Source organism: Pygocentrus nattereri, chromosome 11 (genome assembly GCF_015220715.1).
Source record: "Pygocentrus nattereri isolate fPygNat1 chromosome 11, fPygNat1.pri, whole genome shotgun sequence".
Lineage (NCBI taxonomy): Eukaryota > Metazoa > Chordata > Actinopteri > Characiformes > Serrasalmidae > Pygocentrus > Pygocentrus nattereri.
Genome location: NC_051221.1, coordinates 14,760,606 through 14,785,021, shown reverse-complemented (window position 1 = coordinate 14,785,021; position 24,416 = coordinate 14,760,606). Strand labels below are relative to the sequence as shown.

The 24,416-nt window shown below is 39.7% G+C and overlaps 1 protein-coding gene across 2 annotated transcripts in view; it reads right to left on the bottom strand.

Annotated features, from left to right (window-relative positions):
* The window catches only part of trappc11 (trafficking protein particle complex 11), a 24,973-nt gene extending 933 nt beyond the window's left edge, over positions 1-24,040 (bottom strand). The window contains exons 1-29 of one of the 2 annotated variants that reach the window (XM_037542857.1): positions 23,809-24,040; positions 21,902-22,134; positions 20,448-20,617; positions 19,653-19,723; positions 19,464-19,578; positions 18,803-18,902; positions 17,542-17,615; positions 16,734-16,830; positions 16,485-16,618; positions 14,929-15,076; positions 13,321-13,414; positions 12,815-12,894; positions 12,526-12,604; positions 12,319-12,373; positions 11,993-12,138; positions 11,485-11,546; positions 10,216-10,348; positions 9,972-10,102; positions 9,633-9,788; positions 8,689-8,876; positions 7,985-8,133; positions 6,955-7,076; positions 6,049-6,168; positions 5,878-5,943; positions 5,396-5,552; positions 4,257-4,368; positions 3,942-4,033; positions 2,797-2,930; positions 1,181-1,348 (exon numbers count right to left, since the gene is read on the bottom strand). In XM_037542857.1, the coding sequence (XP_037398754.1) occupies positions 1,181-1,348; positions 2,797-2,930; positions 3,942-4,033; positions 4,257-4,368; positions 5,396-5,552; positions 5,878-5,943; positions 6,049-6,168; positions 6,955-7,076; positions 7,985-8,133; positions 8,689-8,876; positions 9,633-9,788; positions 9,972-10,102; positions 10,216-10,348; positions 11,485-11,546; positions 11,993-12,138; positions 12,319-12,373; positions 12,526-12,604; positions 12,815-12,894; positions 13,321-13,414; positions 14,929-15,076; positions 16,485-16,618; positions 16,734-16,830; positions 17,542-17,615; positions 18,803-18,902; positions 19,464-19,578; positions 19,653-19,723; positions 20,448-20,617; positions 21,902-22,105 (3,357 nt within the window). In that variant the 5' untranslated portion in view covers positions 22,106-22,134; positions 23,809-24,040. The remainder of the gene's footprint in view (positions 1-1,180; positions 1,349-2,796; positions 2,931-3,941; positions 4,034-4,256; positions 4,369-5,395; positions 5,553-5,877; positions 5,944-6,048; positions 6,169-6,954; positions 7,077-7,984; positions 8,134-8,688; positions 8,877-9,632; positions 9,789-9,971; positions 10,103-10,215; positions 10,349-11,484; positions 11,547-11,992; positions 12,139-12,318; positions 12,374-12,525; positions 12,605-12,814; positions 12,895-13,320; positions 13,415-14,928; positions 15,077-16,484; positions 16,619-16,733; positions 16,831-17,541; positions 17,616-18,802; positions 18,903-19,463; positions 19,579-19,652; positions 19,724-20,447; positions 20,618-21,901; positions 22,135-23,808) is intronic. The other variant, XM_037542856.1, reaches the window with a different exon arrangement.
* Positions 24,041-24,416: the final 376 nt, after the last annotated feature.

Genomic DNA, 24,416 nt, shown 5'->3' with positions numbered 1-24,416 from the left:
TCTTTTCAGTTGTTCAGTAGATCAAAACCAATTCAAGAAGACACCCAGCAAGCACAGACTAAAACCCTATTGATGCTACGTTTGGAAAATGTCTGAAAACTATGTATAGCATAATAATAATAATAATAATAATAATAAAAAATATCACTTTTAAAAAAATATCACTTTAATACATATGGTATCAAAAGTGCTTTACAAACAGGTGATAACATTCAGAGGCCTCTCCGCATTTTCCATATTTATTTATGGAGTTTACATACACTACAGCCCAAAACATGTATGGTACAGCCTGATATATTACAAAGTAAACACCAGAAGGTGTTTTTGGTCTTGTTCAATATTTCAAGTGTGGGAAAAACAAATGATATCAAATGAAAAAACTATTCACAGCAGTTTATAAAATTCTGCCATAAAATTTAACCAAATTTTGAAATATGACGCTTTCTGAATACTAATTAAAGTCTTGATGCTGAAATACTGTCTTCTTTATTACCATTAATTTTCCACAAGTCATATGAAACCTTATCGTAGAGCAGTAGTGTATCTATCTATATCTAGTACGCAAAATTGTGGGTGCCTCGGTACCTTAACACCTTTCTGGTGATTTTTCCCCATTTACGATAATGTGCATAATTCATTATATGATTGCCAATCAAAATCCACATATGAATGGGATCATACATATTGAAGACCCACACCAAGCGAAGCCACAACTCGAAGAAAAGGAAAGAAGGAGCTTTAAAGGAAAGAAGTGTCGACAAGTAAAAATAAATGCCTGTTTCTTGACTAAAAATTAAAAGCATCTTTACCAAAGTTTGTTTATTTAAAAAAATGTTGACACTAGAAAAATTAGACATGTATAAAAAAAAAATCTATTTAACATCTTAAAAAACATCCTGCTCAAGCGTATAGAAATATTACTGTCAGAGTGGTCCAGATGTTATTTATTTAACATCTTAAAATACCCTCCGGTGTCTAACTTATATATTTTAACATTCATTGCATATGCTATTACTGAATAAAACAACAGCAACTATTAAAATGACAAGTGTTTCCAAACTTCTCAACAGTAGTGTATTTATATTACTTAATTAGTGATACCAAACTTTCTATCAGTTATGTGCATAATTCATGACATGACTGCAGACAAGAAAGCCTTGAATGCTGATGAAGAGCCAACCTTGATAAAGATGCGTGTGGGGAGGAAGCGGCGCAGCAGTTGGCTGGAGACATTGGGGAAGCGCAGCAGGTTGATGTTGAGCAGGGGCAGGTTCTGATAGCCGGCCATCAGGGGATAGAAATTATACACCATCTCCTGCTCTGCACCCGGCAGGATCCTCATCCGCACCTGCACATACAGGAAATACACACACAAGCTGGAGTTTATAGCTACACCTCAGCTCACTTTTCAGCTGGTTGCCATGTCAAGCATATTGTACTTGAATGAAGAAATGGACTGGCTTTCTTTCAATGTACATAATGGATCCTTTAGTGGTGGCGCACGTGTTTCAGAGTCTTCAGTCTACTAAAAGCAGTATTCCTGTGTGGGGCTTACTTTAAAGATGCAGTACATAAGAAATGTGGGGATTTGGAGACCTCTTTGGTGAAAATGTGTCACTGCATGAAACGTGTGGAACAACATTTTGCATTGTGGACTGGTCTTCAGACCCCTTCCCCAAGTGGATGAATCTGATGATTATGAGTGTGTTGAAAGACTTTTCACAGAGATTTCAAAAAACTTCTTATTTCAGGCTTAACAGGGTGATATGCAGCAGCGCATACACATGTTTAAATGTCTTTATTTTACTTTATTCTACTTCTTTTATTTTTAGCAAAAAAAAACTTGCGTAATGCAGCTTTAAAGTCGGCAAAAATGAGAAATCAGAAATCATTTACTTCCGTACTCTGACATATTTATGAGTGAAGCATGATATTAATGGAATCATTGAGCATTTCTTAATTTAGGTTTGTAAAAGGCAATATAATTTGATCATTTAACAGAAAAACAGAATTGTTTCTTTAAATGCCATGATATTATTCTAATTAAGCATTATATTATGAATGCTTAATTAGAATAATAATATTAATAAATGAACATGTCAACTGTGTTTAAAATCAAGTGCCACTTTCAAATGGACTTACGGTGCACTCTCACTAGGCGACCTGTGCCAGACCCGAGCACATTTGACCCCCAAAGTCCAGTTTGTTTGACTATGTGATTGCAGTCGAAGAGACAGACTAAAGCACGGTTCAGTTGGCCTCGGACACAGTACGCATATAGTGTGATCGCTCGCCATGCCTGAGCACGGAACTCAAACACGATGTCAATTGTTCAAGTCCCACTTTCCTTCACCACAAAATGTGGCACTGTGATAACATAAGCGTGCGCCGGCCGGGGGGAACTATTGTACTGGGTCACGGTACAAGGCAGCTGGGCATAATGTGAGTACATTCGCTCCCTAATTACTAATGTGCATAAGCCTATCAAAGGCCAAAATCATTTTATTGCAGTGAACAGCAATACATAGTGCTGTGATTTTCTATTTCTCCATCTAGTCTTAACAGTGACCAGCAGAACAGAGATACTGTTGTATAACGGCCAGAATTATTTAAAATGATATCGATTATAAGGAGCTAAACATTCTGATGACGGACATAATTTAATATAGTGAATTAATCTGATTTAATCATTACTAAATCTAACGAAAAATTAAATCTGATATGACTGCCAGCAGTTAACTGTGAATTGTCGACCAATATATCAATCGAGCCCTAGTTCTAACCTGGAACACTAACCTGTTTGAGTCCGGAGAACATGAAGGCATCGCTAGGCTCCACAGACACATCGACGTCCTGAACCACCCCAGTTCGGTTCTCAATGTGATACCACACAGGGAGAGACTCGCGCACACGGCCGAACGAGGGCAACTCTGGAACAACCGACACACATCAAGAGAAGGACAATGTGATTAGTAGTGGAGTTCAGTACACGCAACACAAAATACATTCAGTAGTGTTGGACAAAGTCTCGACTCTGCTAGGTCTGAATGCATATACTTCACTAAATGCTCACATTGTTTACAATGGACAAAAAGCTGTTGAGCCCAGCTGCATGATGTCCTGCGCATAATGCTAAGTGACTCCTACATTACATGAAAGCATTGAATACATTGTGATTGTTAATTTTGTTCCTTGTATCAAAATGTATTGCTTTTTAAATTGGGAAAAAATTCTTTATGGTCAAATTTGTGCACGTAAGCCAAACTCCTTAAATGGTCAGTGCCCATCAGCAGGTTTAAAGTTTTATTTATTATTTTAATGGACAGCTTGGCTGAGCCGCATTCAAAACCACTGCAAAATATACAATATACGCACATCTATGACCAACAACTGAGTTCTGTTTTACTGAGCCACACAAAAAAAATTCATGTGCTGTTAATGGCTTAATTGTTGACTCTGATGCTGACTATTTTTTTTTAGCTATATTAAGCACCACCGTGGTGCAGGAGCCCATTTTTAAATATGAGCTTACCATTGTGCCTAAGAACACACTTCCCCATGATAAAACCACAGTAATGCACAGCCTATTACTGCTTTATTACATGAGTCTACAACTTATGAAAAGCTGAGCCAGTTTGCATTAATTTTTTTATTATTATTAGGGTTATAAACAGTAATAAATAACTGAAGGAATTAACCACAATTAATCTCATTTTATGTAGTTAACCCTTTAAAACACAAGCCTATGTATGTAATAAGTGTTTTATGTTAACTACATAAAATAAGATTGTGGTTAATTACAGTTTCACATTCCTTTAGTTAATTATTACTGTTTATAGCCCTAACAATAATAATAATAATAATAATAATAATAATAATAAAAAAAAATACATCAATGATAACTTGGTAAAGGATTAAAATGATGGACAGAAATGACTCACCTGCATGGACATACAGAGGAATAGTCTCTACAATAACATGAGGGAGGATGACCGTTGTCTTAACCACTGGAGTCTCAGTGCATGTTGATTTTCTAGCAAAGAGGCAAAGAAAAACAGTCTTAGAAAAGCGGATACCTGACGTAACCTCATTATATGCACCTAATTAGGAAACCCCATGTGAGTGGAATCCAGGTGCAGGAGCAGGTAAACGGTACACAGAGAGCAATCTATAGTGACAGCAGGGAGAGAAAAGGCACTAAGGGTTAAAATGCATCAGGACTGAATACAGCGGAAAAAAACGAGTGTTGTTCAGACCTCTTCCATGAGATAAGGTACTGTCCTGCTGCCACTGTGCTGGTGCCGTTCTGAACTGGAGGGCATTTCAGACTGAAACACTCACTTGCACACTCGCCCGTCTGCAGCACCACTGCAAACATAGCACCATAAACACAGCACAGTTACCTAACGCAATGCCTACTGCTAAATACTACAGGTTTTAATGCAAAATCACACTACAAGAGCAATTAGTACCAGAGATTACACACACACACACATACACACACACCACAGTGAGCTGTACATGTATCAGATTAAATTACATTCACATTTTTTTTTTATTTATGGCTTGATGATTATAATTAATTATAATAAGCTATGACAAAAAAAACAATCACAGTAAAACAGAAACATCTATTTTGTGAAACCGGTACATTTTGTTTATATAAATGATATGTAATCCATGTAATAATAACAACAAAAAAAACAACATCAGTAATAATAATAAAAATAATAATAGTAGTAGTCAAAGATGTGATAAAAAACAAAGCAATAACAATTCATATTTAATTGATAAGTGCAACTGATGAGCGCACATGATACAACACATGAAGTGTGGTTGTAACTTGCATACAGACTAATCTCAAGCTTTAAACTCTTTACAGATTCCAGTCAAATTACTGAGCACTGATAATGATGCCTCTAGCTAATATATACCACTAAATCTTACTAGTCAGTACAACTACATACACCAATTTTTTTTGTTTTTATCAAGAAAATATAACTAATTATTTTTGAAGCAGTATGCTAAAGGGGGCAGAGGTCTCACTTCAAAAGGAAAAAAAAAAAGTTTCCTCTTAAAACCGAATGAGTCAGAGGCATCGGTCTAAGACCACGTCATGCATATTTATTCTGCATCAATTATACTTTCCACCAGAGGAGTCTCCTTATCCTACTTTTCCTAAACAAACACATATACAGCTAACTGCAGTGGGAAAGTGCTTCATGATCTGTTTATATTGACCACTATCCGTTGATTGTTAGGTTTATTGATTGTCGTACGTTTATATAAATATTAAAATGAGTGTCTCTAATTTTAATTGTAATTTTTATCTTCAAGTCATGTGTGATGCAGAGGTGGAAGCAGTAGGCGCTGAGTGTCGATGTTGTTCTTTCACCTCCTTCCACCTGACTCTGCGGCTGATCAACAGCAGCCATGTTGGAGGTTAACTGCAGGTCACTGCTGACCAGATGTACGGGCCACGGAGACGCACTCAAAATATCCATCATCAGCAAGAAGGGCACGTCCACATACACGCGGTCCAGATGCTCAAACTACAAGCACACACAGTGCAGTAATACAGAGAATTCAGACTCATTCACAGCACTAAACATAAGTTTCCAAAATAATTATTGTATAGAATTAATACAAATAAGATCAAACAGTACAGTATCAGAAACAAGTCACTTTTAAATGATAAAAGAACACTTAACATTTAGCACTATTAGCCTCTATTTGGGGGGGAAAAAACAAACAAACAAACAAAAAAAAAAAAACTATATTAAGCAATGCATTCTGCAATTACTAAATTGTCAATGTATTCCTAAAGCAACAATACAGTTTATTAATGCAAACGTAACTGAGGAGGGAAGCGGATACCTTGGTGGACACCAACTTGACTGCCACTTCAAATGGAATAACCGTCTCTATGGTGACTGTTTCATCCTAAACATTGAAGAGGAAATCAGAGACCCCATACAGGGTCAAAACTTGTTTAAAAAAAAAAAAAAGCGCAGATATAATGCAAGTCGTAGATGAACGAGGGCTTACCTTGTGACACCTGCATGTGATCTCTTTGCCTTCCACTGTGGTACTCATGGCGTAAGAGACGTGAAACAGGAAGATTCTGGACCCAGTGCTGACACAGCGAATGTACAGCTTCTTCTCAATCTGTGACCCAAAGCACAAACATGTGTACCATGTCATTTGATTTTTGATCACTTTTCTCATCAAATTGCATAATTTATCCATTGTCGTAGACTTTTACACATCATGCAGTGTTAGAAACCACATACGCGTGTTTATTTGAGATTACTTAACAACTCAGCAAAGTCTGACACCAGTGATTTGTATATATTTCACAAGTTTTGTATAATGCTAACTGGTGGACTATAAGCTTCAATTACTTGTTATCACATTAACTTGTTGCCACAATAATTTCGTAATTCCAGCGCAAAACAGAAGAAACAACAAATGTCCGATGCCAAATAGGTCTTGTCTGATCAACTATACTTTGATTAATAAAGAGACTGTATGACTGAAGTGGGGAGAGAACTCTGAATACCCTGAGAACTTTGGCTGGAATTCTGGGAGTCTTTTGCTTTAAGCTAAAAGACCGGCCCCCTTGGATGGACAATGACAGGACTGAGAGACAGGGAAAAGACAGGGAGTTTGTAGAATTAATTTTTAAGAGTTAAACATTAAAAGTTAACATAAAAACATTTCTTGAAATATAACCAATTTTCTGAAATATGAAGGCCTTTTTATCTTCTACATATAAAAACATATTTCAAGAATAGTTATACTGTATAAACTAAACACTGAAGCGGCTACTGATAACGTGCCTGTGTTCGTTCTCTTTTGCATCACTTAACTCAAATTTAAATGCCTTATGGTAGATGATGAATTTATATTCAGGATGACATCAGAACGAACAATCTGAATGCATGTTTGTACCTTCTGTCCTGGCTGTAAGTCTCCAATGGAAATATCAGTGAGTAGAGCAGGATGAGCATCATCACACACCTCTGTGCTATTCAGTGTGACGTGGGTTGTTTGCGTGAGATTTGCATCTTGACCTAAAAGCATAAACACATGGGCACACGATTGAGTGCACTGCTCTGTAAGGCATTTCTGTACACAGCAAACATCAGAGACTATAGCCATTAAGCAGTTTTTCACCAGGAGATATTTCTGAGGAGATTCTATATAAGATCCCAGAATCCAGACCTCAACATCACTAAATGTGTTTGGGATTACTTGGATGGTAAGAAGCAGAAACGACAACCAACTTCTAAGACTGAACTTTGGAGGTGTTGAAAAATACCCATGCAGTCTCCTGAAAACAGAAGCTGAAATTAAGGTAGATCGGACAAACTAAATACTGAAGATTTTGATATTATATTCAGAGCGTTTGTTGAGAATTCTGTTTTCTGTTACATGTACACTCACCGGCCACTTTATTAGGTACAATTGCTTGTTAACACAAATAGCTAAATCAGCCAATCACACGGCCGCAACTCGCTGCATTTAGGCATGTAGAGGTGGTCAAGACAACTTGCTGAAGTGCAGACTGAGCATCAGAACGGGGAAGAAAGGGGATTTAAGTGACTTTGAACGTGGTGTGGTTATTGGTGCCAGACGGGCTGGTCTAAGTATTTCAGAAACTGCTAATCTACTGGGATTTTCACACACAGCCATCTCTAGGGTTTACAGAGAACGGTCCAAAAGAGAAAATATCCAGTGAGCGGTCAGTTGTGTGGACGAAAATGCCTTGTTGATGTGAGAGGTCAGAGGAAAGGCAACAGTAACTCAAATAACCAACCAAAATCTCTGAGGAATGTTTCCATCACCTTGTTGAAAGTAAGCCACGAAGAATTAAGGCAGTTCTGAAGGCAAAAGGGGGTCCAACCTTTTACTAACAATGGAAATAAATAAATAAATGACATTTGCACAGTATTGTTTATATTACTGAACCTGTGTGTACCTGGTTTGAGACCAGCAGTGAGACTGACGTCTTTGGCCACTGTGTCCTCTGCTGATTGGACAATGACAGTTATGCAGTACATCTCATTGGTCAGGGCTGGTGGCTCGTGCTGCAGCTGCACAGAGATTCGGGGCACTCGAGATATGATCCTGTCCACAGAAAAAAAAAATCTAGTTAGGTCAAAAGGTGAGCAGCAGGACTTTTAAACACTGCACAAGATTTACTGATACATAGTTATAGTGCCATGGTTTAACCAAGTCATTCAGAGGGGTTTGCTGTGAAATGCTTAACAAGTCAGAATTGATAATGATGGATGCTTTTAGAAACCAGAGGTCTCAAGAGTTTAATGTTTCTAAAAAGCTCCCTGACAGAAAGCCATTACATGAAATGGTTACAAATATGCTGCCCGAGACAGTTTTGCAATAGTTTTGAGATCACGTTTTGGCTTTAAATTTATTTTGTAAATACATTCAGAGCAAACAGGTACATGCAAGGCGTTGTGAGCAACACCCCCCCGTTTTTAATGCAGGCACCAAGAGCCCTGATTCCTATTACCGCTAATGTAAAGAAATCAGAGTTTATAAGTTTTGACCACAATGGGGCATTTCACATCAAACTACTCTGAATTACTTTTTGACATCTCAACAAATGTATAATGCAGAATTTTTAAAAATTCCATTTAGGAAGTTTAATGAGTAACCCACATGGTGCCGGCCTGGATGGAAACTGCGTCCCAGTCAACCTGATGCTCCGGGAGACGAGTTCTCCTCTTAAAGGAACGTGATGCCTGCAGCGCCTCTTGAGCAGAAGCAGCATCACCGCCACCACCCCTCCAGTTCAGATAGACACAGCGGCCATTCTCACTGCCCAGCATCAGGTCCACATGGGTGATCTGAAAACCACACACAGACACAATAAACCAAACTGATGAATTAGGCTTGCAGTATATGAAAATGAAACAGAAAACCATATAAGCCATAAGTACTGTTTTACGTGCAAAGGAAGGTTGTACAAAGTATTAAATGCAGGAATGCCAATAATTGTGGCACATGTAGTTAAAAAATAATCTTGATGAGGGATTTTTTTTTAAATCTCAGAATAAATTTACTTTAGTTAGTGGTTGGATATTTTTTTTTTTTTCAGGTAAATTTCTTTTAAACTGTTTTACTCATTTTTAAGATTAAGATTAAGTGACCCTTATTAGTCCCACAATGGGGAAATTTCACCTCCGCATTTAACCCATCCGTGAAGTTAAACACCACATACACACGAGCACACACACACACACACACACACACACACACACACACACACACACACACACAATAGGGGGCAGTGAGCACACTTGCCCGGAGCGGTGGGCAGCCCAATCCGCAGCCCGGGGAGCAGTTAGGTGCTCAGTCATGTGCTGTCTGCTCTGGGGATCGAACCGGCGACCTTCCGGTCACGAGGCTGGATCCCTAACCTCCAGCCCATGACTGCCCATCCCTTTTACCAAGGGATACCAATTTGCGGAGAGACTGTATGTAAATGAGTTGGTTCTCATAACACAGATTATATGAAGTAGGTAATGAATGGTATGTTTTAAAACTTTAATAATGTTTACAGAAAGTAAAACATCACAGAAATTGGCATTGAATTTTTGTACCTCTATCTTTCGGCCAACATCCTCAGTCTTGGCTACAAATTTGAAGCAATATTTCCGGGTCTTGCCAGGCACCAGACACATGTTCTCCTGAGAGGAAGCTTCCAGAATGTCCTTCCCCTTGCATGCCTCCTCCACCAGGCAGTACTGGTTATAATCCTAAAGGTCAAATGCAACAGACTGAATTAACACGAGAGGTACTTTATAAAAACTTTATATTCTTGGAACCATATAGACCACTTGATGGCCAGTCAGGTGGACTGTTCCTGTCAACGTAGGCAGTTTCACGCAATGTGCTGGGCTGACCAATGATAGGCAGAAGACTGGCCTGCAAGACTATACCTGGTTGCTGAGGCTGACACACAGCTTGGCGAAGCGAACGGGGTGGGGGCAGTCAGCTCTCAGGTAAACATGCAGCTGAACGGGCTCATCCACATGGAAACTGGGAGACAGGAACTTGGCCTTGCATTGAACTGAAACGCATACAAAACCACCGCTCAAATACAGGGAACAGCTCCACTAACAATGCCTATGATATACCCTCCATGTTCGGTGTAGATACCCCCGTGTCTCTGTCTGTACTCACTGAAGGGCACGTAGTCCTGCACCTCGACGGTGAACTCGTTACTGCCTGCCAGAGAAATGCGGTCACTCCACAACACCTGAGCTGCCTTTACAGACCCCGGGTCACAGTCCGGCTCGGCCTCTGGAACCTCATTCTATTCGGAATTAAGGTGTTAATGTTTTTACAACTGTCCTTTAGCTTCAGTGAAATTCTCTTTTTAGTGTGAGGGTTATTTTTACAAAACATGGCTAAAACTATAAGCCTGCCATTAAAATTGACTAAAACCTTAGTGGGCCTCATTCACCAATATCTTCCTAAATTTTTTCTTAACAAAGGTCCAAAGAAAAAGTCTCCAGCAGATTCATTATACGTTTTTAAACTGCAGAATTGTTGCTGTGTGTAGATTCACTTCTTACCCAAGAACAAAACCCAAGTAAGAAAACATTGGTGAATGTTAGAATCTTTGCATAAGTGGGTTTTAAGAAGAAATTTCCTCTTAAGAACGACAAATGATGCCCATTGGTTTTTTTTTTGGATTTATAAAAACAATGATGCCTTGTTGAATAATTAAAATTATACCTTAAAGATTCATTTGAATTTAAATAGATTTTTAGTATCATTTTCTAACTTCATTCACTTTTTTAAAGAGTATTTTAAAGAGAAGATAGCAGATGTGTTAACTTCTTTTCCCTCAGAACATCAACATACAACTGACAACTGTACTTTACAGACAAAGCACAGTATTTCGCTCTCATTACCACAACGCACTGACAGCCACTGAGGTTTTTTCTTTTCACTTGTGCCACAAAACATTCAGCTGTTTCACTTCACTTCCTTCTTTTTAAGAAAAACATTACAATTGAGGGACTGAACAGCTAAAAGTGAATAAACATATGTAAACAAATTGTAAAAATGAGGATTTGTGGAAAAATTCCAATAAACTTTAAAACAGAGCAATGAATAATTTAACTTCTTGTTGTCCCAAACAGAAATTCAACTGATCTACTAAGTTACCTGAATGAACGTTGTTAATGATTACGGTGACATGATTTAATATTAACAGCCATTATCTGGGGCAGCTTAATAAGAATGACCTAGAAAGAGCTAGCAGTAACTGGTTTAGAGCAACCAGTCAATCACTTTGTAATGTAAGCAAACGGTACAGTCTGTACGAGAGCCAGGCTGAACTGTTGAGACTAAGTCTGTAACAGATTTCTCATAGCGTATTACCTGATTTTTAATTCTAGGATATAGGATATAATCGTACACTGTATCTACAGTTTTACTTACCATGAGCACTCTGATCAGATTCTTCTCAATTCTGGACTTCTGATCCTCACGCAGAGTAGAGGCTGAGAACACATACACAGTAGGACATTACTCTCCTGTACAGCCAGGACATTTCCAGCAAAGGAGACTAGCTGATTTCAAACCAGAGCCTGACTGATATTGGCTGATATCGACAACCTGTGTTTTTAGTGGGTATCTGTAAAATACTGCTACTTAGGTCTCCACCACTATCACATGGCGCTGCCAATCAGTTCTGTTATGTCACTCCACGTTTGGCCAGCACCATGCAGACTGATGAGTGGTGAAAGAGAGAAAGAAGATATTTATGCACCCAGCCAAGGATGGCTGTGGCATCACCAGGGATTGAACTCAATCTCTCAATGACAGGACTAATGTGAGAAAGAAAAAGTGGCATCATGCCATGTCCATTTGATCTGCACGTCATATGGACATGCAATATGCTTGGTTTGATGACTGAAGGAAGACTGAAGTATGAAGGATTTAGTACCTCTGCCTACCAGCTCCATAGAGTAGGTTATGTAGTCTTTGACGTGGCCCATCAGGTAAGAGCACTTCAGAGCTGTACACAAAATGGAGGTGAGGAGAGTCCACCAGCGCTCAGTCCGATAGTCACACATCACGTAGTCCAACAATCTGCCAGGAAAGCAGACACACAAAAGTATCTTCACTAACACCACCAGCAGGCCAATTTAAGGTTTCATTAGCAGGCATTTGTTTTACAAAGGGCATTACTGGATTATACTCGAAAATGACATACAACCATATTAACAGCACAAATCTGACTTTCTGAAGGTATTACAAAACACGGCTCACTTTAAAGCTTTGGTGTAGTCCTTGGCATGGTAGTACTCTTCTCCCATCTGAACCACTGTAAACATAGATGGTAAAGGATATGTGAAAAGATAATTCAGTGTTTTCTGAAATGTACATAGAAAATTGTTTATTATAGAAACAATGAGCAGTTCCTAGCGTTTTCATTGTGACGAATGGGTTCGTTCTTTTTTAAATAATGACACTCACTTAGATGGCTCTTCATACGAGGACACTTGTACTTCTTGAACTGCGCCACAGCATTGCTGAGTAATGCAATGATCAGCTCCTGCAGGCGAGAACAAGCACGCACACATACACACATAAATACAGAGGTATGAGCACAACTACTGACTATAAGTGACTATTTTAACTCCTTATGCACCTATTCTTTAAATATAAAATGCTCTAAATATAAAATGCTTGGTGGCTTCCAAAGGCAGGCCATTAAGCAGCAGTCACAGAAGAGCTTAAAAGGTGAAAAGGTAAACTGGCTGACCGAATGCAGCACATCTTTCTCCTTCAGCTGGAGAGCAAGGATGCCCTGTTTCTCCTTCTCTGGGTCGGGTGGATCAATACCTGCAAGAATACAAAAAGAGGTCAGGACTGAGTACCGAGACAAAGTTTGTGAAACAAAGTTTAACCTTGTGAATTAGACCTCAGAGCCTCTCATCATCAGTGTGCTCTATTCAAACACAAAAGCAAAATAATTAATTAAATCATGATATTCATTTCTTGTTATTTATCATTTTGTACTGTAAGTCATTTCCATACGTTAATTTTTCAACATTTATTTTCCCCTCACTGTAACAGTCTGACTCGTTGTCCTGTACTGTGCCTTGTGCAAAAAGCAATACAGCTTGAACTGTTCAGCTGCCGGACTAGGCATGTGTAAACGTGTTCATGGTTGTGACATCACAGCCTTCAAGATGCACCCAGATTATGTTGGGAGTATGGTTATAATCCAAGTAAATGTGTGAGGAGAGAGGTGACTGCACCACTCACTCTGGTGGCCTTGTCTCCATGCTCTCTGCCCATAGAAGTCAAGCGCTCCTGTGGCCGTCTCCAAAGGGTCTGGTGTGGGATAACTCACATTTGGCTACAAAAGAAGTCAACATAAACTCATATTACTGGAGAATAAAGCAATCTGAATATTAGGAAACCACACACAGGAACATTGATACTCTTTACTGCATAATTCAACTAACATGCTACCAAGTGATCAACAATCATGAAACCTTCGTATGAGATGCAAAAAGTTGTCTTCATGTAAAATACTGGTCATACAAAATGACTTGGTTCACTCACTACAGCTTTAAGCTAGCTTTCAAGTTCAAGGTTTTCATGGTGATAATTGTGTTGCTTAACTAGGAAGAACTCTGAATGCTTTATTACTGTGATATAAACCACTTTAAAACATAAATATCATTGATTTTACAACAATTCAATCCTTGAGATGTAAACAAATTCAGAGTGACTTGACATGAAATGGCTCATTGCACCGGTTCAGATTTCTTTACAGGGGTGTTGATAGAAACCGGGGTCATGGGGTTACAAAGAAAATATAGTTATTTTATTAAGCATCCAAAACGACCAGTAAAACTGCACGTCTTCTGAGTTTTTAAATGCAATGTTGACAACAGTAAAATACTAGTAAATATGAAAAAATGTTTTCTTTGCATAATAAAAACCCTTCAGACCAAAGTCTTATCTCGAGACAATCATAGAACAATGCCTCAGGTATCAGGAAGCTTATCTGCAAGCATTTCATGAATGGTTTAAACGTTTCAGATGTCTGGTTCCACCACGGTTAACAATTCTGAAATTGTATTCCAGAAGTTTGTTGAACAGATAGCTGTTAAGGACTTTCACACATACTATTTGTTTTGGACCAATCAAACTTTTCCTTTAGTTCAGTTTGTTTTCACAGGTGTGAACACTCAACTGTAGTTCCAAGTGAACCCTGGTTAAACATTCTGCTGGTGGCAGGGCATTTTTACGAGGGCCTGCACCAAAGGATGTTTTTCTCTTCCTCTAATGGCATGTCAGTGCTGTGCTGTCCACATAACCTGCCTGTTTAACATTTGACTTGACGCTCATATTGTTCTTGCAGCATGGGCTGCTGCTAATAACAGCAGATAAGATATTTAAAAAATAGCATAATATGCTTTTCATTTTGGCACAAGGACTGCTGAACCTATTTTTGGTCAAGCATAAACATCCTGCATGGTTAAATTCAAACTGATAAACCATTCAATTGGGAAGATCAAGTAAAGTTTATCTTTATTACTTTGAATGTGATTCATGCATGTTAAACGTCTCTGTTTTAACACAAAGCAGGAATAGGGTAATACATTTACAGCAAGAATATCAATGAAGGAGAGATCTGTATTTTATACTATAATAGGCTAGTAAAAGTTAAAGACGTTTGTTATTTGGCTCCAATGTGAAATGCAATTGTGACCAAATAAAGAACTCCTACATGTGTAATTTAGTACAGTTTTAACCATTGTAATGTGAAACCAATTGAACCAAACATAAAAAAGTCCGGTTCAGGCTAGAAAACAACATAATTGTGAAAACAGACTTTTGTTTGACTGTAGTTAGCCTCACCTCATGGCTGCAGAGCTGGCCTGCTTGCTGTTTGCGCTCCTGGGCATAGCAGGCAGCCTGCTGGTAATAAAAGCCAGGATTTTGCGTCTGAATCGCTGTGAGGCCCAGTTTGATGGCCTCATCAAACAGATCACCAAATGACTGAAACCTGCCGAGAGAGAGAGAGAGAGAGAGAGAGAGAGAGAGAGAGAGAGAGAGAGAGAGAGAGAGAGAGAATTTAAGGTTGTGGGTGAAATGGAAACACACAGCCAGTTGAGCAATGAAAATGCTACACAAAGACTGACAGACACAAAATTCACAGCTGTGATACCGAACAGAGTCTAACGGAAACACTACACAGTTTGCAAGGTCATGCCTATTCACTGTGACTGAGTAAAAGCAACTTCAACAAAACCTTCCAATGTTATAAGTAAGACTGATAGTGAAACAATGGACTGTTCATCCAAGAGTCCAGACCTTAACATCATTTAATGTGTCTGGCATTACTTGAAGCAGGAAATGCAACTGACTTCCAAGACTGAACTGTGTAGAAGATGCCAAGGTGTGGGAAAAATATCCCAGCAGATCTCACTGCAAAACTCAAAGTGAAAGAGTGGACACACTAAAGGCTAAAAAATTTATCTATTTAGCTGTAGCGGTTTCTGTGTAATATAGGGTTTCTGTTTTTCCCGATGCTTTAAATTGAATAACTTGTAATCAGTCGTACTTCAGAGACCAGCAGAATTTTTCTTTTTTCTCCTGACAATCAGTTTCCACACATTTACCATCAAATTCTACTGAATCATCCAACCAAATTCATATTGCTGAAAAAAAGTCCTGCCCACAACGACGCTAATTTGTATTTGTGCGGTGGGCGAGCTGATTAGTCACTGAATCACACACCAACAAAGAACGGCATTAATATATTTGGTACATCATTTACTTTTCACTTCTATAAAAAGCCACATGCAAAAGTTTGAACACTCCCATCAAATGACACGTTGTGATGATTTTCTGAGTGAACTGCAAATGTTAGTGCACAATTTCTGTTTACTTGTGTTTAAAAATATTGGGAAAAAATAAAAAATATAAAACATGCTAGAACTTTTGCACAGGCCCCATTTTCTGGAAATGTTCCCCCCAATAAGTTAAACTTGCTTAAACTTTTGCATATGGCAATACTTCAGTGTGTTTATAGGTAGACACTTATTTACTTTATTTTCGGCTCCATAGGTCCAGTGAGGTTTTGACACAGTACTTATATTGATTGAAATCGAAATTATATCAATATATCAGTATTGATTTCTACTAATATTAAATTTCTACTAGTATTAAATTTCTATGAACTTTACCTCTACAGAAATATAGGATGCATAATTGCTCTTGCCGATTCATGTCCTCATGAGCCTCTTGAATCCTAGGTTATCGTTTAGTTATTAACCTTAAGACTCATTATTCAGCAAATACTAACATTTTGCTAGAAATAAGAGTGAAGTGTGGGGCCACATACACATCCTAAAGGTTTATCAAAATAAACATCACCAATAAAATAAACATGTTAACAAAGTCGCTCCTACTGTTTCGACATCCAGGCGGTGTGCTCAAAGGCCAACTCGGCACTGCCAATCTTCTTCTTACACAGATCGATGTGCTTCCTGAACTGGGCAATAGCATCCAGAGGGGTGTTGTGCTGGAAGCACAGCCTGCAGATCTGAGAGTGGAGTGAGAGACTCTGAGAGTGAGGTTTGAAACAGGAAGCATGACCTTCCTGTGTGGTGCGGGGGCAAGTCACAAGAACAACAATATATTAAAGTGCAAACACACACCTTGTAGTTGATAAACCCCGCCAAAGTCTTGATCTCAAGCATGTTGGTTTCATGGGCTCGGAGCTCATGGACCAGACTGTAGGCAGTCCTATAGTGTCTGTGCAGAAGGATTTGAAGAAAAATAAATAATAAAATTTACAAAGGGGGCAAAAGGTGTCACTTTCAGCACAAGCTGGAACCAGACCTCAACATCATTGAATGGGTGTCGGATTGCTTTGATCATAAGAGGCAGAAAAAAGCAGCCAGGTTCCAAGACTGAACTGTGGAGGTGTGGAAAAATATCACTGTAGATTTCTTTGACAAAGTGAAAGCAAGTCTGCTGAAAAGAATGGAAGCTAATAATAAAGGCAACAGAGGGTTCACAGTAAATACAGATATATTTAGTTGTTGAGGCTACAGAGCCCCGCTGGTGACATCATGTATAAATAAAAAATAATGCATAGCCACAGCTTATTAAGGCATGGAAACAAGATAATCAAGCCATGGCTACGACTTGGTAAGCTGTGGGAACAAGACCCTAATGCGTGGCCATGACTTAGTAAGGCATGATCTTGTTCCCATGCCTTACTAAGTGGTGGCCACCACTTAATTATCTCATTCCCATGCAGTATTTTGATTCATATGTCACCAGCAGGGCTTTGTCCTTCTGTGTAATTTCCTGTTAATTATGTTTTCTGTTTTTTTCCAGCTACTGAACTTTTATTCAGTGGCTGTTTTAACTGGAAATCAAATAAACGATATCTAGTGTCTGATTTCCATGAGTGTAGTTAACTAAAGATGGATTAAAAAGAAAACTGCAGAAACGTACTTGAGGGCATTCTGTGTGTCCTGCTTGAGCTCGCTGAAGAAACCAGTCTTAAACTGATGTCTGACGAACAGCAGCTGAAGCACAATCAGACAAAAATCCTCAGACACTTTGTGCAATCACAACGTCATAATGAACACATTTACCACACTTAACTTACTGGCGCAACACCATCTTTACCACAGAAGTACATGTTATAACTTCACTGTCAATGTGAGCGGCGTTATGACTAGTATTTCTGTCTTTATTTAGCAGACTCGTTTTGGAACATGCTTCCGTTCCTCCGAATGGGAGGACGATTCAGTAATAAAAGGCATTTCTGTACACTTAGGGGCCCTAAGCAAGATCCTAACAGGGAGTCCCCATCTTGCCAGGCATATTATGTTGTACGGAAAAATATAAAAAAACAATATTCATGCAATATCGATCAGGAAAAGGTGTAATAAAGACAATGTAAACACGCTACATCAAGAACTAACGATATAAATGGGGGACAGAATATACTAACAACTACTGAATACCCTCTTAAAAATGATGGTTCAAGGTTCCTTTAGTGAACAAAATGGTTCTATTTAGAGCCACGAATACTCAGAGGACCCCTTGCATGATTAAAGGGCTCTCTGCATCATGAAAGCGTTCTTCAGATTGATGAAGTTATTTTACATAGCACCAGAAAGGGCTCTCCTATTGAAACAAGCCTAACATCATAATTTAAGAACCACTTTTGGTGCAATACAGAACCATCAACAGCACATTCTCCATCTATATAGAACCTTTTTCTTTACCAAAGAACCTTGAAGAACCATTATATTTATGTAAGTAGGCTACTACAGTAAAGTAGATAAAATAACATGTAAACAAAAAAAGAAAATTAAAACAGGCCATCAGTGACATTCTCCTAATACACTTCTCTGCCAACATGACTGACACAAACTGTATTACATATACACTTACAGGGCCCCCTTGTGGCTCAGGGGTGCTAATTCACAAGAACAAGATAACTCAGTGCTTTCAAAAGAAAACTGTACAACCTACTTCAAGGTTGAGTCTCCCTGGAGAGACTTCATTTAGATTGTATACCCAAAACATTTCCTGGGATTTACAAAGTTTCTCTCTGTCTCATGTTCCATAATTACTTGTTCTATGCCGGAATATTAAAATGCAAGTGCAGTGGAACTCACTATCTACAAAGGGAGAACTACTGTGCTAGATAAACTAAGTTTACCGTCTGCAATGGCTATAAGAGCTATAAACACAGTATTACCTGATGTGTAGTTTTATTCAGGAACTCTTTGTGAGATTTCACTCTCCTTATCTCATTATAGTAATAAGTTTGAGCATGCTCATAAAATGCATTCTCCAACCTACAGAGAGAGACAGAGAATGAGAGAGAGAGAATGAGAGAGAGAATCAGCCTACATGTCCTGGTGAACATTCAGTGCCTGAAATATTCTCAGTAATTTAAGATTTAATTAATCAGTCAGGCCAACAACCTCAAATAAACCTATGTAGTTTCTGACATTGACATTCCGTTCTTTTTTTTTTTACAGATAACACCTATCTAGTGTCAAAAAGCACAAAACAAACATATTTAGAACTACTTAATAATATTAAAAATAATATTAAAAAACACAGTTTAAGGCCAGCATGCAACGTCAGAGGTATGGAGTTTGCACAGTGCTAGCTGGTGCAGTAGAAGCTTCCATTATTTCTTAGCTAGATACGCCTTACAGCTCCAGGACAAAACCAATTTTGGTTGACTGACCACATTTAGGTCAAGGGAAAGGAGAAAAATTGTAATTGTGATTTCCACTGAACTACTGTCCTACATAGTAAGTTTAAAGTGTTAGGGTGTATCAAAACAAGCTCCAGAGAAGCAAGGTGATTCCTTGTGTGTGCAGTGAGGAGGGTGGCTGAGATCTGACCTGATGATGTATCCTACAAGATGATCCGTATGGGGGAGGACAAACAAGGATTTCCCAGAGAGATCACAGGCACTACACAGAGCGGCAGCCCTCTCCGACGCCACCACATCCTCACCTGTCAGTGCACAAACACGCTGTGACAACTGCTCATCATTTACATAATAACTCACTGGGAGTATTTATCCTTACCTGGGGGGAGGGGGGTCTTCTTCTGGATTAAAACAACAGCAACCTTGGTGTTTCTTCCTTGCAGACTTGTTCTGTGCAAAATCCAATAAGATGTTACACATCACAAAACCAGTTATTAGTCTACAAAGCATCATTTCATATTTTTTATAAGCATTTCAGATACATACATATACACAGACACACACACACACACACATACATACATATATATATATATACACACACACACACACACACACACACACATATATATATATATATACATATATATATGTGTGTGTGTGTGTGTGTGTGTGTTCCCTGAAAAGCCTGTGTTAACTTTTTTTTTATTTCAGCACTAAAAGTCATATCACATTATAATAAGGCTTAATAACTAACCTATGTTTTTAATTCTGTGACCATAACAAAGCTAGAAGGTGGTCCAGGAGGCAATAATGATAAATAACATAACAAGCCTACATCTAAGCAGCTACTTGTTACTATGCAGTTTATAAAGTTACTATACATGGATTGTTGTTGTTTACAGGCTCTCTAATTAGCCTAAATCTGTCTTTATATAACACATGTAGTTATTCTTAACATACAAATGGCTATTATATGACGTGAAAAGTATATTGTGGCATATTTCATCACAATATAAATACTGTCATTGCTTTCATGTGTAAAATGCAAACATACTGCACGTCATAGAAATCAAACGAACAGACCCAATTTGGAGACTGCTCTGGTTTGAGGTAAACTTCAGAGACAGCTCATATGAGGTAAAGGGATCTGGGAAACATCAGTCATAGCTACCTGACTATCTCCACTTTGGTGGCACACTCCGACTGCTTCTCCTTCCACTGGGCATCGTCCCAGTCCAGCTCATAGAACAGCACCACCAGAGCAGGCACCAAGTTCAGATGTTTATTCATCCAGCCTGTCTTTAGGATGCCTTTGGGAATGTACCACTCATAGGAGGTTCTCTGGAAGAACATGAGAGCACTCATGACCTACAGCAAAGTCACTAGTGAGAACCACTGTTAGCAAATTAGCAATGTTTTGTGACCCTGGTGGATTTTGGTAAGCATGTAAAAAATTTAAAAAGGAATAAATAAATAAATAAATACATACATAAATAAATAACACTGAGAGTCTTTAGACCAACAGCAACAACATGTTGGACAGGAAAACGACATATTGAAGATAAAAGTCCTATGGTCAGATGTAAAATGGTTCAACCAACGTGCAAAAACAAAATATCCAACAGCCTAGGTTGGAGTATGGAACGGCATAACCTAAAACGGACGGAGATCCATTAGTTACAGGCGTTCTGGGTTTTTTTTTCCTTGTTCTTATTAAATGCAAGAGAGAAATCACAGCAATAACAAAATAAAGGTGCAGGCATATGTTCGCGCCAAAACATTAAACAAAATTCAAACTAAGGTCTATTTCACCACTAGTAACCAAGCCAAACTAAAACCAAGAAATACTGGCAAATTTTTTATTTTCACTGTTCATTGTTACATATATCATTTTCTTCAACCTATAATTTCCGTGCAACAAACAGAACACCTCAAAGACAAAATGAGAGCAGGCCCATAAACAGAATGAGCCAAGATGAAGACACTGCTTACAGGTGAAAAAGTGAAAATGAATAAAATCATTGGCACTACGAACTACACTATATTTCTAAAAGTATTTAGTCACCCATCCAAATAACTGAATTCAGGTGTACAATCATTTCCATGGCCACAGGTGTATAAAACCAAGCACCTAGGCCTGCAGACGGCTTCTACAAACATTATTGAAAGAATGGGTCGCTCTCGGGAGCTCAGTGAATTCTGAGGCGTATAGAGCGCAGAGGTCACCAACTTTCTGCAGAGTCAACCACTACAGACCTCCAAACTTCATGTGGCCTTCAGATTAGCTCAAGAACAGCGCAGAGAGCTTCATGGAATTAGTTTCCATGGCCGAGAATTAGAGCGGAGACTGCGAGCCAGGCCGTTTCGTCCAACATCAGTGTCTGACCTCACAAAAGCACTTCTGGAAGAATGGTCAAAAATTCCCGCTATCCCTGAGTGATCCGCTATCGTGAAACAGAAAATCCAGGGTTAGACTACACTAAGCTTAAGGTTTGCTGACCAAGCAAGAATTCCTGCTAATTCTGTAAGTAGGAGGGCCAAAAACTGCTTTTTAAAAAGTGTGGACAGTATTCATGTTTTGTCAAAAAGAAGTTGACCTCTTGTAGACTGAACCGTCGCTCTTACCTTAGTTCTGCACTTTGGGTACTCATGGTCTCCTGGTAGGACTTTGAAGGAAATGGGCACCCTGTCTGCCCTCCTGTTGGCACAGAAAGCATCCCATATGGCTCTGTGCACTGCGTTGTAGACCACATCCAGGCCAGTGAGAGCCACAAAGGCCATGGGCCTGCAGCACAGCTCTGGAGGGAGATCCCACTGAGTCGGACTCATCTTGCCTAAAACGTCGTTTCAGTCTAGAACTGGAAAAAGAATTACATTGAAAACAATTCATGACATGACAACCTACCAACAACCCACACTCTTTGCTTCCGACTTAAACACGTAACATATTAAGGAAGAGAGTCCTTCGTGTTTTTCTCTAAAACTCAGTCCCTAAGGCCCCCGTCCTCTTAGTCTTATCAGAGAGAAATGCTATGGTTCCTTTTGCTGGAGGGCCTGAGTTTGCTTCTTATGTGTATTCAGAGAAAGCAAAGTGGGACACCTAGTAGTTTACATAATATACATGTTGGTAGTCCTGGAGGATTTCCATCCATCCATCATTTTCCACTTTTCCGGGGTTCGGGTTGCGGGGGCAGCATCCTAAGTAATGAGGCCCAGACCTCCCTTTCCCCAGCCACTTCCACTAGCTCCCTGGGAGGGATTCCGAGGCGCTCCCAGGCCAACTGGGCGATATAGTCACGCCAGTGTGTCCTGGGTCTTCCCCGGGGTCTCCTCCCGGGTGGACTTGCCTGTGACACCTCCCGAGGGAGGCGTCCAGGAGGCATCCTAACCAGATGCCCGAACCACCTCAACTGGCTCCTCTCGACGTGAAGAAGCAACGGCTCTACTCCGAGTCCCTCCCGGATGACCGAACTTCTCAGCCTATCTCTAAGGGACAGTCCAGACACCCTGCGGAGGAAACTCATTTCGGCCGCTTGTATTCGCGATCTCGTTCTCTCGGTCATTACCCAAAGCTCATGACCAAGATTTCATTCTCCACAATAAATATCCTTCAGTAATAATGGGTACTATACAACAGCCCACACTCCACTGGACGGCTGACTAACCAAGTCTTGTCAATATGAATTGAGAAACATTTCTTCTGTGAGCCTTTGCGCCTGCAAAAAAACGATTTCTATACAATTTTATAAAATCACTTTATAAAGGGTTAAAATGTGTCGGTTCACAGCATCAGCCTAACTTGTACTGCTTACAGTAACTAAAACACTCTTAAACGTAAAGGCAAATGGCACTGATTCTGCCACATTTCTCAGTAGGATGTATACAGCAAAGTCATTCCGAGTGGTTTAATGTGAAATAAGTGCGCTTCTCTAGAGAAACTGGTCAAGGCCAAGTCAGAACTGTTCCCAGTGGTGGTGATAGGAACCAGACGTCTGAAAAGTGCCAAGCCTCTACAAACGAGCTACACCACGAACAATCACTACACGAAATGGCTCTGAATAAACTGCCTGCTGCCCAAGACACTGCCATGACAGTTTGAGATAAACTTTTCCCTTGTACTTTTAAATCCACTCATGGTGGAGAGACAGCTACACGGAGGGTGTTATACGGCAAAGTAGTCCCCGATAAAACGCTTTGGGAACTGAAACTGAAAGGGCTGGCTAAACGTATCTTAGCATACATGCACAATTCACACCACAAATGGTGTTAACCTCCTTTCTTTGGTAAAATAATAAAGTTAAGCGCCTCTTCTTTCACCGTTATCCACGCTTTTCACTGACAGGCACAGTAAACAGGAGCATTAAGATGGCCTTCGCTGTTAGCTGTGCAGAACTAGCCAACTGTCAACTCGCCCGGGCAGTTAAACTGCACACGGCAGGAACAGCGGAGCTTTTTAACCCAGCAAAGCAAAGCGACCAGGGAGGAATCATCAACATTTAACCACGACGCCGACAGCTTTAAAGCCAGCTTACCCCACAAAAACCCTGGCTACACACACCGAGTCGACGCAGGGCGGCGAAAGCTCAGCGCCAAGGAACTGCGACGCTCCCAGCGGCGTCCCCTCACCTACCGCGCCGCGGGGAGACGGCGGTCGGCCGGGGGAGGGTTACCGTGTCTGCTGGGCTTGACCGCAGCGAACACTAAACTAATTAAGGACGAATCTTCATTAATATCCGTGTTTATCTCCGAGGGCGGCCAGCTCACACACACCCATCACACTCCGGCTATTCATCGGCGGCGTTGTGCTGCTCTAGGAACAGACCGTTCACTACCCCCTGCTGGACAAACAGGGTAAACGCCGATTCCTGCTCTCTCTTTCTGCAGGGCGTCTTCAACGTCCTGGCTTATTCGGGAATTTCACTGGTTTGGATTTTCCAAAATGACTACAGTTTAAACGATTAAGGTGTGAACAAAGTCATTCCGGGGGGTCTCGCGTGAAGTGCTCCGTTCTTACCAAGTCAGAATTGACCACAGTGGTAGTGATAGGAAGAGTTTAACGCCTCTTACAGCCAAATCACATAAATTACCACGTTAAACGGCAACAGATACTTCGCCTGATCCCTGAGACAGTGGTTACATA